Here is a 14606-nt window from a genome sequence, read left to right as displayed (position 1 = left end):
CTTCTGAGAGGCTGGAGAGTGAGCCGGGCCCAGAGAAGAAGGCCCCCTCCAAGACTGCGCGATCACCCAAGAGCTGCTATACTGGACACAAGACCCACAGGGTGCCCCAGGTAGGCCCAGGGAGAGGCGAACCGCCCCTGAACACGGCACTGCGGTCTAATGGCGCGTTTGGGTGTTTGTGTTTATATACAGTGGAGACCCATATATGCAGTGGAGTTCTGGTTGCTTTCATTGTTCATCTCTTATTCAAGAATTCATTATTGACAAAAAGGGGGAGATCAGTAGGATGGCGTTCCCACCGCAGTCACCAGCCCTGATCTCAAGCGATTATCTGTGGGAGCAGTAGAAGAGGGGAAAGATCAAATGTCAGATGTCATCAGTAGATCATCTGTGGGAAATGTTGAGACAGTGCTGGGTTAAAATGGAGGATGAGGTGTTGCGCAGCCGGTGGAATCAATGGTAAGCAGAGGGAAGGCAGTAATCAAGGCGTGCCAAGCACTTACACATTTTGACCTTCAATAAATACCTAGAACACTTGATTATGTATCAAATAACTCTTATCAATATTTTATCTGCCCTTGATTAATAATGAAAACAATCCATTTTTGGAAGGTGTCCTCAGACTTAAATGGGGACTGTGACACAATACTTCTGATTTTGGCTCTGTACTGCGGGACGTTGGATTTTGAAACGATTATTAGCTGTCATTTCTTGGGTATTTATATCCATCTCTGGTGATCAGTGTAGGAATTGCAGCCCTGCATGGCGTGTTTGTATATGTCTGCTTGTGTTTGTTTCTGTGTGTGTGCATTCTTCTGTACGTGTGAATGTGTATGTTTGTATGTGCTTGTGTGTGTGTGTGTGTGTATGTGTGCATATGTGTGTTTGTATGCGCTTGTGTGTGTATATGTGCTTGTGTGTGTGTGCATATGTGTGTTTGTATGCGCTCGTGTGCGTATGTGTGTGTGTGTGTGTGTGTGTGTGCATATGTGTGTTTGTATGCGCTCGTGTTTGTATGCGTGTGTGTGTGTGTGTATGTGCTTATGTGTGTGTGTGTGTGTGTGTGTCTGTGTGTGAGTGTGTGTGTCTGTGTGTGTGAGTGTGTGAGTGTGTATGTGTGTGTATGTGTGTGTGTGTGTGTGCTTATGTGTGTGTGCGTATGTGTGTGTGTGTATGTGTGTGTGTGCGCGCGTATGAGAGTGTTTTCCTGTAATGCTAGTGTTGTGAGGTCTTGTGACCGCCGGGCTGTGGGGACGGTGGCCATGTGACTGGTATGCTCAGTTAGTGACAGAAAGGGGAAGAGGCTGAGAGACAGAGAAAGAGGGAATCCAGACAGAGGTGGGGACGGGTAGCCCTGGCAGGGCCTCAGAGGGGGACCTGATGGCGGAGAGTAGCCCCAGTGGAGAGAGGAAACGGCCTCTGGAGGTGAGAATCCCCAGTCCCCACATGACGGGGTGGAGTGGAGGTGTGACTGGGCTGTATAGGGAGTGTTAGGACAGCTAGTATGGGGTGAGAAAAGGAAATTCTGCCTGTACGTTCGTTCTTCTGATCCCGTCGCTGGCTGATGGAGCCATGCTCCTTATCGGTCCTGACAGCCTGGACATTGCCAGTGTGGATTCCAGGGCATTGGCTTCTCCCCTGTGCCATTTTCCCTGTGAATTATTTTGGTTTGCTGTCATAAAGAGTGTGAGGGGAAAGCTTGTCATTCGTTTTTTTTTTTTCCATAATGCCAACATCTTTTCTCATGAGCGTGACTGGGATGTGGGATATCAGTTCTGTGCTTTGTGTTAAAGTGCTTTTTTTTATGTTATTGAGTACATGGATGTTCATTGACAGCTGAAAATATGAAGTTGCAGCGATGCCTTGGTTTCACCATTGTATTGCTAATAGGAAAAGCTTAGTTTTATTTTATCTTGGACAGATGTCGTTGTAAGTGTTTGGGCATGAACCTTTCAAGCCTTTGGAATCAGTGGCAACTCTCCCTTTTCTATTTGCTTTGGAATAGTGTCTTCCTCACTATGAGGTACAACTGACTGCATTGTTGATGATCCACGATGAGGTACAACTCACAACATTATAGATGATTCGCTATGAGGTCTGTCCCACTCACTACATTGTAGATGATTCACTGTGGGGTCTGCCCAACTCACTACATTGTAGATGATTCACTATGGGGTCTGCCCAACTCACCACATTGTAGATTATTCACGATGAGGTCTGTCCAACTCACTACACTGTAGATGATTCACTATGAGGTACATTTTCCACATTGTTGATGATTCACTATGAGGTCTGTCCAACTCACTGGGTTGTAGATGATTAATTATGAGATACATCTCACTACATTGTAGATAACGATACCATACCTCCCCATGGCCTATTCTATCGGTGTACTATTACTCTGCCTCTTTAAATTTTTATGATTTAATTTGAATCGCCATTTGCTATGTAAATGCTATGTAAATTTTATTGTTGCTGTTATATATGGAGTTTCATTTACTGCTGTTGCCTTTGCCTGGTTCTGGCGAGGCGTGTGTGATTGGCGTTGTGTGCCGAGGGTGCTTTATCAGGCTGGAGGCAGCGTGGGGCTGTTTCCGCGGGTGTGTGAAGCGTTGGGACAGTGAGGGAGTGTGTGTCCTGTCTGAGATAAGACTCCCTCCAGCACACAGCTGCTGGCTCATTTCCTGTGCCCGGTCCTGGAGCCCGGCGGGGTGCGTACAGACACACGAGGCCGGCACCCCAGCGCGTCTGGAGCCCATCGCTTCAGGGCGTCTCAGATGAGCGGTGCTGTCGCAGGATCCTGGCGGCACTCAGTCCAGTGTTCCTGAGGGAAATAAAAACGCGCTCTCTAGCTGAAAACGTGTCCAGCTGGACTGCATCCCTGAGCCCAGACTGTGCCCTTCCTCAGCATTTACTGGGATTGATAGATCTTAATCCAGTTCTGATAGCTGGTGCACATATAGCAAACCCTTCACTTTGGTGGAAATTCACTTTTTTTTAAACCTTGTTTTTCTGTATGTTCCAGGGCACTTGTGTGTCTAATTTGCAGTTGATGTCACATTACAGTTGCTGTGGCTAAATTAATTCCATGTGTGTGTGTGTGTGCGCGCTGTATTTTAGTACGTGAGCAGGATCCAGGAGATCTTCACTGCCAAACGGGGGAAGAAGAGGCTGCGGACCCAAAAAGCAGGCGGTCAGGACGGATCTACTCGAGGTGTGAAATCTGGCTGACATGGATTTTACAACTACTGACCGAGGTGTGAGTGGAGCTTTATGCCTGACCGGTCTGACACCCTCTCTCCCGCTCCTCTTTTTCATGGCTAGAGGAGACCAGTGGCACTGAGAGTGACCCGGAGGAGAGCAGTAAAGGTCAGATCTCTCTCACCCCTCTCTTTCTTCCATCCCCCTCTCTCTCTCCCTTCCATCCCCATCTGTCTCCCCTCTCTCCCCCTCTCTCCAGTCCTCCCTCTCTTTCCCCCTCCCACTTTCCCCTCTCCCCTGCCTTCCCTCTCCCCCTCCCCCTCCAACTTCCCCCTCTCCCCCCACTCTCTCCCCTCCCACCTCCCCCTCTCTCTCATCCTCCCTCTCTCTCCCCTCCCACCTCCCCCTCTCTCTCATCCTCCCTCTCTCTCCCCTCCCACCTCCCCCTCTCTCATCCTCCCTCTCTCCCCTCCCACCTCCCCCTCTCTCTCATCCTCCCTCTCTCTCCCCTCCCACCTCCCCCTCTCTCTCATCCGCCCTCTGTCCCCCTCCCACCTCCCCCTCTCTCTCATCCGCCCTCTCTCCCCCTCCCACCTCCCCCTCTCTCTCATCCGCCCTCTCTCCCCCTCCCACCTCCCCCTCTCTCTCATCCTCCCTCTCTCCCCCTCCCCCCTCTCTCGTCCTCCCCCTCTCTCCCCCTCCCCCCCTCCCCCCCCCTCCCCCTCCCCCATCCCCCTCCCCCTCCCCCTCCCTCCCTCTCTCTCAGTGTTGACGTGTCGTTGAATGCTCCTGACACAAAGCCCTGCGCTGTGTGTGGGTGCTGCAGAGCCCCCAGGTGCGGCCCGGCGCTCGGTCTATGTGCAGTCCACCCTGCGCAGGAAGCCGGGGTACCGCACCCTGGAGAGGGACCTGATCCAGCTGCAGCAGCAGCAGCTCTTCCAGCTCTTCGTGGTGGTGTCACTGAGAAAGAGCTCCCCCGGAAACACGTACTCCCCGGAGATCACACAGCAGTTCCCCAATAAGGTAGAAGACGGGGCGGGGGCCTTCATATTGAGAATGCATGTCTAGGAGTGTATATTACATTTGGAGGTGACAAGGTAAATGGATGAAACAAAGTGCAGTATGTTTTAATACAGTGAAGTTTGTGTTGCTATCAGAAGCTGTAACTCTACTATAATTTGTCAGCCAGGGGATGTTTTTGTTTGAATTACTTTATTTTTCAATGTTTATCCTTTTAAAATGTTGCTGTTTTCTGTTTTGCTGTCAGAATGACTGAGGCTCTGCATGAATGAATGGAAATGCATAAGGCGTCTTGTACTTGTATTGTAGTGCCGATGGTTGTTACCTTTTTATTACTAAGGAAACATTTACTTTTAATTTTTATGTCATTAAAATAAATTGGCATGTTTAATAGCTGAAGGATATATTAATAATTAAACAAAATAAATGAATAAATAAAACCTTGGCATTGAAGTATTGATGCATTAATGAAAATAATTTTAATGCATATGCAGAGTTCAAATGCTGATGGAAGTTGGCCAGCTAATCGCAACTAGCCAGCTGTTCAATAAATCAAATAGCTTGCAAGGTCGTACAGTCCTGTTTTTTATACTTTTACAGAATGGTAATGGAAATTTCAATAGTCCGGCCTTGCTATCCCAAGTGTGGTGTGGATTGTGAGTGTTATAAACATGCGTAGCTTGGCTAAGGCAGTATTAAGATTGCTGTGGCTTTGCGTCTTTCTCCTGGTACAGTTTGAGAAGTCGTCCCGGCACACACGCGAGGCTGAGGACCGCCTAAAGGCCATCCCCAAATTCTGTTTCCCCGACTCCCAGGACTGGAGGCCGTCAGCTGACCTCACCAGGTCAGACCGGGGTCTTCTCCACAGAACATTCTAATGCTGATGTCACAATCACTATGGGCAACCAAAAGCTACAGAGTTCTAGAACACTTGACTTGAAAGGGTCAAACCCAGGAGATGTCAGGAACATCCACAGTTGCATGTCCATACAGAAAGCAGATATCTTAAACTAAGTGTGTCTGCCGCAGTTCTTCAAAGTAGCCCAGGTTGACGGAAATGTCAAAATGTCACTTTTGCATTTTGGCCTTTAAAACAGCATTGAAAGATTGTATAAAATTGAAATGAGATTTGAGCAGTACATCTTCCAGGGCAGAGCTGCTGCAGGTGGAAAGTTGCCTGGACTGTATTCTGTTCTCTGAACTGAGCCTCTTGTCTGTTCATCTCCAGTGAAACCTTCTCCTTTGTCCTGACGGGGGAGGACGGCAGCCGTTGGTTTGGTTACTGTCGGAAGATCCTGGTGAGTGTGGGTCATCCTAATTTACTTAAATTCTGTTGATGGGTTAATCGAACGTTAAACCTCCAGAATCAAGCCACAACTCAAAACTATAAATTGGATTTAAGATTAAATGCAATTTTAAGTACTGTAGGTTACAGAGTGAGAGAGAGAGAGGAAGAGAAAAGTAACCTCTGGTTTACTTAACTTCTAGTTTCAGCATAAGGAAACAAACTGATGGAGCAATTTTGGAACCCAGAGCCACCACAAAACAAAAGGAGGAAATGCTTCTTCTTCCCTCCTCCAGTTCCAAACTGGACTTAAATAAACTCAGTTATGAGTGATGTTGACGTCAATTCAGTGGTGCAGAGTGGTCGGTTGACCAAAGGTCTGAATTTTCACTCTGCAAGTTTTTGCATGCAGAGCTAACCACCATGATGATATTGCCGAAAGGTTTAGTGTTAAAGCCTCTTCTAAAGGACACCACACTCATATGTTGGAACATAATTTGGCATCGTGTTTGATCTCGCCAATCCTGACAGGGAAATCTCGGCTTTCGTCTGGTAGTCGAAATGTTCCGGCTTTCCCGGAAGTTGGGGAGCCTCAGCATCCGATGCTTCCTTGGGAATGACTGCGTTAAATCCATCATCTCAGATTCCTCTTTATTTTATTTTTGCCTCAGAGCATTAAAATCCCCTTCTACCCCACCTTCAGTCATGCTGAGCACTCATAATATAAATACCTTTCAAAAGACATGAGATATCCTTTCTGATGTGGTGTACACCAGAACAGCCCACACAGTCCAAGGACTTGTGTAGTTGTCCGAGGTGTTCCCTTTCATATTTGGGTTGGGGAGAGTGATCAGGCTGCTAATCTGGTTGAACAGACTGCTCTGATACTGGGTACATTGTGTGGACCGTGAAGAATTTCATAACGAAAACGCCGTTCCATCTCTCCTGTGTCGTAACCTAAGAGCTAACCGAATTCATCAGTGCTGTAATGTTGTGGCTCAGCTGTTGTCTGTTTGTGTGTGTGGTCTGTAGCATGGTTAAGGTGCATGGCTGGCACCCGCAAGGTCGGTGGTTCTAATCCCGGTGTAGCGACTATAAGATCCGCACAGCCGCTGGGTCCTTGAGCAAGCCCTTAACCCTGCATTGCTCCAGGGGAGGATTGTCTCCTGCTTAGTCTAATCAACTGTACGTGGGATAAGAGCGTCTGCCAAATGCCAATAATGTGTGTGTCTGCATGCCAGCCCAGTGGCAGGGGGAAGAGGCTTCCGGAAGTTCACTGTATTGTCAGCAGACTAGGCTGCTTCAACCTATTTGCCAAGGTAAGAGTCCGTCTGTGAGCCTGCTTAGTGGGGACCTGAGATGTATTAAGATGGTCAGTGTGTGTTCAGAGTTAGTCCTAGTCCTAGACTCAATACAGGGCCATTGTCACAGACACGGTCTCAGCCTAGTCTTAGACTAAATTCAATTTTGAACAGTCCATAGACGGTGTGTGTTAAGCTGGCCTGCGTGTGACACACACTGTGTGTTAAGCTGGCCTGCGTGTGACACACACTGTGTGTTAAGCTGGTGTGTGTTCGTGAAATGAACAGTGTGTGTTAAGCTGGTGTGTGTTTGAAATAGACAGTGTGTGTTAGGATGGCACGTGTATGACATAGACAGTGTGTGTTTAGCTGTTCTGTGTCTGTGTGTGGTGAGATTTTGGAGGAGGTGGAGAGGAGGAGGGAGATCTCCCCGGCACTGGTGCACCCCTTCATGCGCAGCGTCATGGAGGCCCCGTTCCCAGCCCCTGGACGCACCATCACCGTGAAGAGCTTCCTGCCCGGCTCCGGGAATGAGGTGAGAGCCGGGCCCTGTCCCGATCGACCTCCTCCCTGCTGGGCACATGCTGCGCCTGGCCCCTCTCTCTCCCCCAGGTCCTGACTCCTCTCTCTCCCCCAGGCCCTGACCCCTCTCTCTCCCCCAGGTCCTGACCCCTCTCTCTCCCCCAGGTCCTGGCCCCTCTCTCTCCCTCAGGCCCTGGCCCCTCTCTCTCCCCCAGGTCCTGGCCCCTCTCTCTCCCCCAGGTCCTGGCCCCTCTCTCTCCCCCAGGTCCTGACCCCTCTCTCTCCCCCAGGTCCTGACCCCTCTCTCTCCCTCAGGCCCTGCCCCCTCTCTCTCCCTCAGGTCCTGACCCCTCTCTCTCCCTCAGGCCCTGCCCCCTCTCTCTCCCTCAGGTCCTGACCCCTCTCTCTCCCTCAGGTCCTGACCCCTCTCTCCCCCTCAAGTCCTGAACCCTCTCTCCCCCAGGCCCTGACCCCTCTCTCTCCCCCAGGTCCTGACCCCTCTCTCTCCCCCAGGTCCTGACCCCTCTCTCTCCCCCAGGTCCTGGCCCCTCTCTCTCCCTCAGGCCCTGGCCCCTCTCTCTCCCCCAGGTCCTGGCCCCTCTCTCTCCCCCAGGTGGTCCTGACCCCTCTCTCTCCCCCAGGTGCTGACCCCTCTCTCTCTCCCCCAGGTGCTGACTCTGTGCCGGCCGGTGGACTCGCGGCTGGAGCACGTGGACTTCGACAGCCTGCTGCTGTGTCTGAGTGTGGAGCGGCTGCTGCAGGTGTTCGCCTCACTGCTGCTGGAGCGCAGGGTCATCTTCATCGCAGACAAGCTCAGGTGAGTCAGACTATACCACATTACATTACATTACTGCTTCTGTATGTAGAGATCGTGTTTTGGTGTATACGGATAGTGTGTGTGCGCATACTGACAGTGTTTGTGTGTATATTGGTTGTGTGTGTGTGTGTGTGTGTGTGTGTATACTGACAGTGTTTGTGTGTATATAAATGGTAAATGGCTGTCATTTATATAGCACCATTATCCAAAGTGCTGTGCAATTGATGCTTCTCAGTCACCCATTCATACACACTCACACACCAATGGCGACTGGCTGCCATGTTGAGCCAATGTCGCCCATATTGCTAGTATGTGTGGGTGTATAATGATAGTGTGTGTACAGTATACTGACAGTGTTTGTATTGTATTGATAGTGTGTGGGTGTATACTGATAGTGTTGGTGTGTATATTGACAGTGGGTGTGTATATAGGGATAGTGTTTGGGTGTGTGTGTAAAGTGATAGTGTTGGTGTTTTACCCCTCTCCTCAGCACCCTGTCACGCTGTGCCCACGCTGCCCTGGCGCTGCTCTACCCCTTCATCTGGCAGCACACCTTCGTGCCCGTGCTCCCCGCCAGCATGCTGGACATCAGCTGCTCTCCCACCCCCTTCCTGATGGGGGCGCTGTCCCCGTCCCTGCCCGAGGTGCTGGAGCTGCCCATAGAGGAGGTGAGTCACCGCAACGCGCGGTGCTGGGATCACTCCCATTCCTGCTTTCCCGGAAAGACGGCTTGTGTGGATTGGATTAAAAACGTCAACATTTTTCAGTTTTGGTGGATTTGGCGAGTTATCAGAACTAATTTGCTTTTTGGTTTTTCGATGCTTGCTCTTCTGCATTCAACATGTTCCTGCTTGCGTCATCATATTTGGATACTTTGTGGGATTGTTGCGCCCAACACCACCAGTGGAAAATATTAGCATATTAGAGGAGAAATTTCAGAAGGCAAGCACATTGAATTGATATTGTTACAAAAAAATGCCAGAATGAAAGGGTATCTCATTTTTTATATGAAAAAATGAAGGATTGCCAATTTAATGTAAGCTGCAGCAAAACGGATGTCCAAAATAGTATGTGTGGACCACATTAAATCGTGTCATTTCAGGAAAAACATTCCTTTAATTAGAAGTGCTTTCTTTGATCACATTAATCAAAGAGTAAAGTTGCCCAAAAAGCATCAGAAAAGGCATGTTTTCAGCCTGCAGTCGATAATACAAACATTCACAGCACAATGTTTCTAATGTCCAGCTCAGCAAGAAAGCACCCCGAGAACCTAAAAAAAGGTTTTGAGAAATCGCACATTACCTAGGAAAGCAAACACTGCTCAGTTCTGAAAACGCATAACAGAATATAACTTCACTATTAGAAAACTCATCAAACTATGCATGGTACAGATACCACTGTAAACACAAGTAGCAACATACAGATTACTGGTGAATTTAAACACACTTTGTGATGGTGTCTGTGGCCATATCCTTTACTGAACAGTTAGCAGGCAGCCACATTTCACAATGAACCACTCAGCCACAACCGTCAAGCCTCTGTCATATCATGACATATCAGCATCCATACATCATAATCAGTTCAATAGTGAGCAGTTTCACTGTGTCATCATACTACAGCAGATTTGCATTTTTAAAATAGTTTCAGTCACCATAAAAATGCAAATAGTAACCGCAGTCTGTTTGAGATATCTGGCAGAACAGTTTTCCTGTATAGTATTTCAATAAGAATGCAAACCGTCACCATCATCCATCTATTTGATATAATTAATATCTGGCAGAACAATGTAATATTGCTGCGAGGAATTGTTTGCATTATTGGATGAGGGAAATTCGAAGTCTGAAAAATGTCTGGCCGTTTGCCACACTGTACTTTCCTCTCTGATGCCGAGACCCAACTCAGCTTGCACGGCCTGTATGCTTATTTATTCAGACACTTATTTGTGTCTTGTTTTCCAGGTGCTGATTGTGGATCTGTGTGCAGACAAGTTTGTCAGACAGGTATGTAAGAGAGGTGCAGTATTAGAGTGAGCTGTAATATTTTTCGTATGGCTGAGAGAGCGAGATCGGACAGAGTTGCTTTGGTTCGTGTGAAGATCTTGATTTGCGTTCGTTCCCTGTCGTCCAGCTTGGTGATGAGGACTGCATTTTACCCAGAAAGCTCCAGGCCGCGCTGCATCAGATTCTGGACCAGAGGGAGGTGCTAATGTGTCAAGAGGAAGGGGGGAATACAGGAGGTAGGTGCAGCTGATGCAGGAGAAGGCCAGAGACAGCCTGTGTTTCTGTGAATAAACTTGCATGTAATCTTACAACTTCTGTAATCAGACCTGGGTTCAAATGGGATTTGTTTTGGATTCAAATACTTTTCTGCGTTTGATAAGGTGTAGTTTTAGGAGCTCTACAATGTGTATTGCCCCAAGGTTTTAATTAATCAATTTACACTATTAGCTATTTTTGCCAACGCTTGGCTTTGTGGGTGGAATCAGTGTTACTTTTTGCCAATCACCTATGAGTGTTTTATGGTCTTTATATCCGTCCATTATATGTATCCATGCTAGTCTTTCCTCAGGTGTGAAATATGCTGCTCAATTAGCCTACTGTCCATCCTGCACTGCTATAGGCTAATTCTTTTATAGGAATGCACATGGCACTTGGTTAACAAAGCCTGTCTTCACCTAGCTGGTTGATAACCACCTTTGTGAAACCGAATGTGGTTGTTTGGTTTTGTGAAGCCAGGTTTCGCAAAGAAACCCTGGGTAAGTGGGCACGTTGAGCTTCCTCTGTCGTACGCTCCCCCAGGTCTGTCTAACACTTTCAACTGTGAATGTGTTTTCACCTGTGCCCAGTCCTCACGTCCTTTCCCCTCCGCTCCTGCAGGGGGCGACTCGAGCCTGAGCCGCCTGGTGTCGGAGGCGTTTGTGCGCTTCTTCGTGGAGCTGGTGGGACACTACTCGCTGCACATGGCAGAGGGGGCTGGCGGGACGCGGGAGTTCCAGCGGGAGGCTTTCCGAAAATCACACCCGTCCCGCGGAGCTCGCCAGCTCCTGCAGCTCTTCATGGACACGCAGATGTTCGCCGGCTTCATCCAGGGCAGGGAGCTGCGGAAAGGGGGGGTGAAGGGTGAGAGAGGGGCTGCGTGGGGCGTAGAGAGACTAAGAGATGCACCTGTTCCGTTTGTGAGTGGACAGTAGTGTCCCAAAATAATTTGGAGAAATGTGCATTTTGCATCAGTTCAATTTCAATGAAATTTTATTTGTATAGCCCTTTTTACAGAAGGCACTTTACAGAGTAACAGAAGGACAATGGCAAACACAATGCCATGGCAAATACAGTACATGAGGCAAAAAACTCCCCAGTGGGGAGAAATGGCCTCAAAGAATAACGAGAAATTCTGTCACCCACAATCACAGAATCTGCAGGTTCCCATTACCATGGTCATGTATTATGAATGAGGTTTTGCATAAGAGTGCCCTGTCTCCAGACTTGATTAATGTTGGTCTGCTCATCATAAATTAGAGCCTGCACAGCAAGGATGACCTGTTTCACCCTCGTGCAGGGCTATTTGAAGTCAGGGCTGCAGAGTATCTGGTCTCGAACCCGGAGCCCGAGCCAAGTGGAGTCAACAAGTTCCTGAAAGGATTAGGTGAGCAGACATCATATTGATTTTGAATGGGTAAATCAGGCGAATGTAACTTCCTGTATTCCTCGAACTGGAAACTATTCCTCTAACAAATTAGTGGCGCTCAAAACTACATTAGTGTTTTCTCTTCTTCCAGGAACCAAGATGAAGTTCCTGCAGAAGAAGTGAAGCTTTGTCCCGGCACATTCTCTGTCACGGGACAGACGCGATTCCGCCACTCGGTGCGCTGAGTGGAGCGTCCGGCAGATCCTGGCCCACTGCAGGGGGACTGTGAGGGGCCAAGGGGTCAGGGACCCACAGGGGCAAGGGGTCCAGGGACAGGACGGGACGGGACAGGACAGGACAGGGACCCACTGGGGCCTCTGCCCGCTGAAGTGTGGACTGAGTCAAACAGGGAGGGCATCGGGTCTGACCTCGACGTTATGCTGAAAGACCAGCTGCACCTTCAGCCCAGAGAGTTACTGCAATCGGAGGAAAACTGGAATTGAGTGAGCTTCAGGACTGCAAACGGCACATGCAGTTTGGTTCAAATTGGAAGAGTATAGTGGAATACTACAGTGGAAGAGTATGGTGGAAGATTGAGGGGCGCATGTGCTATTTACTTGTGATGGGTCTGCTGAAAAGCTGCATGTACAAAAACATTTCAGAATTAAAAATCCTTTGCTGTAATTTATACAACTAATTTATATTTTATGTCACTAACACATTAGTTTTTATTTTATTTTTTACAAACTGTTTACAGTTTCTTTTTAAAGAAAATTTGGGGGTCTGTAGGACTGGTTATGTCACTATATGGACATGCTTTTGGTGATTGTCTTGTGAATTTTACCCAGTCATCAATTGTGCATCTCTTTATGACTTTTGCAGATGCTGTTTAATGTTTACTTGGGATTACTGTCTTTAGCAGGATGTGTTGTGACTATATTACAGGGTTACCTTAAGAGTATAAGGGAGATACAAACAGTCAGATATAGCAACTACAGTGCTATGTCTGACTTTATACTTCAGCTTTACTTTTACTTACTTTACTTACCTTACTTTTGCAACTGCCCCATGGCATAAACCGATTACTCTGTTGAATGAAAATATGTTTGAACTGCAATCTTGTGAAATTTTAAATGATCTGTGAAAACTATACACCTTATTAAAACTGCCTGTTTATACAGGCAGTTTTAATTGACCCAAAGCAGAATTTTGTTATGTATCCAATACATATCTGATTGTTTCCTTAAATCTTTTTCACTGGTCATTTCCTTGAAATCTGAACAGCAAATAATCACCGAGTCTGGTATTTTCCAGATATAATTCCATTTAGATCATTCCACTTTGGACTACATCCTCATGTGGCCCTTAATCCAATACGTAGTGACATCTGGCCACACGACTTGTCTGATAACAGATAAGATTTTTCTGCCTTCAGCTAGTTTTTTCATCACTCCGCTGATAGACTTTTGTCATTGTTTCATAACAAAAATAAGAAACTTGGCTTCTCCAAATGCATGAATCTCATCTGGTTATTTTCAAAATGATTGTTTGGCAGTTGCCCAGAAAGATTCGATTGGAAAAATATTTCCCATTGGAGTATTAAGGCTTACAGTTTAAACCAAGCCAATAAAGCCAAAAAGCCTAAAAGACTAAAGCCAAAAAGAGTGTCAAATTTTTGAAATGGCATCTCGCAACTGCTGATTAACTGGTTTTTCGAGCATAAACACACCTGGAGAAATGTATTTGGAGCAGATTGGTATTGCCTTGGTGTATAACAGTCATCTATATCCTGTTAACTTGTTTTTTTTTTTTGTTTACTTTAATGGAAACCATAGGGGGCTATCAGTGCTATTGAAGGTTTTTTTTTTTCTTTTTCAGTTTTTTTATCTGTACAGGTTTTTATACTTTTTTATGAAGCATAAATTACCCTTCTGAAAATAAACACTTTTTGTACAAACCCTGAGCTGGATGTTCACTCATTGGCAGGCACATGACGTTTCAACGAGGACAGTTTTCCGGATTGTTAAGAAAGATGAAGATAATCCCATCATGGCCCCAGGGTTCAGACTTTCTGACAGTTTATTTGGAGCAGGATTCTCTTCTACTCCTCCCTGTTTCCATTCTTTCATTCAATGCAGAAAACATTTTATAATTGTCCAATTCCCCAACCACTTCCCATCTTGGGAAGATATTTGAACTAAGCAATTTAATTTACAAGTAGGCTACAATATTGTACATTTAAAATTGTTCAGTTGGCAAATGTAATGTTTTTGTAAGGAAATGGTGCAGGGCTGTGTTAATGTTTCAGATGTGGTGGTGATGGCTTAAACCGAGAAATGTCTTTGCTCTGCACACTATAGCAGTTTGGAATTAAGCAGAAACATAGTGTGAATGTTTGTTTCATAAAAGAAGATCAAATCATATTACCAATATGATTCACCAAGACATCATTATAGACGGCAGTATGCCGACTCCTCAGTGACTCAGAGCAACAGGTAGAGGATGGAATATGAATTACCCTTTTGAGCTGTCATACTGACCAAATATATAATCCATAAAACCCAATAAATTATTAATTAATCGATGGGAAAAGTACTTGCTGTCTGACTACAACGGTAAGTCAAAATTACTGCTGATGACGACAAGAGGGAAAGACAGTACAGTAGCCTACCCTTGAGTTTTGCCTTTGTAGCCGATAGGAACATGGCTCGAATTGCATGATTCGCCAAGCAGTGAAATTAAGTTTAAGCAGCCCACATTCGTCCATGCATTAAATGAGTGGTTCGCAAACCTTTCCTAAGGTACCCCTAGCCAGATCCAGGTATTTTATATGCTA

General features: G+C 46.8%; 1 protein-coding gene across 1 annotated transcript in view; it reads left to right on the top strand.

The window, feature by feature from the left end:
• dennd2c (DENN/MADD domain containing 2C) overlaps positions 1–13727 on the top strand; it is a 24544-nt gene extending 10817 nt beyond the window's left edge. Inside the window, exons 5-19 of the mRNA XM_061258241.1 lie at positions 1–110; positions 3121–3214; positions 3325–3369; positions 4028–4224; positions 4956–5065; positions 5450–5519; positions 6748–6825; positions 7202–7342; positions 7998–8146; positions 8637–8814; positions 10105–10146; positions 10274–10382; positions 11023–11265; positions 11702–11788; positions 11922–13727. The exon at positions 1–110 is cut by the window's left edge and continues 31 nt beyond it. Of these exons, the coding sequence (XP_061114225.1) occupies positions 1–110; positions 3121–3214; positions 3325–3369; positions 4028–4224; positions 4956–5065; positions 5450–5519; positions 6748–6825; positions 7202–7342; positions 7998–8146; positions 8637–8814; positions 10105–10146; positions 10274–10382; positions 11023–11265; positions 11702–11788; positions 11922–11953 (1685 nt within the window). The 3' untranslated portion in view covers positions 11954–13727. The remainder of the gene's footprint in view (positions 111–3120; positions 3215–3324; positions 3370–4027; positions 4225–4955; positions 5066–5449; positions 5520–6747; positions 6826–7201; positions 7343–7997; positions 8147–8636; positions 8815–10104; positions 10147–10273; positions 10383–11022; positions 11266–11701; positions 11789–11921) is intronic.
• Positions 13728–14606: the final 879 nt, after the last annotated feature.

This window comes from Conger conger, chromosome 10, assembly GCF_963514075.1.
Source record: "Conger conger chromosome 10, fConCon1.1, whole genome shotgun sequence".
In the NCBI taxonomy this organism is placed as follows: Eukaryota; Metazoa; Chordata; class Actinopteri; order Anguilliformes; family Congridae; genus Conger; species Conger conger.
Note: the sequence above shows the minus strand (reverse complement) of the source record. Positions and strands in the feature narration are given on the sequence as shown.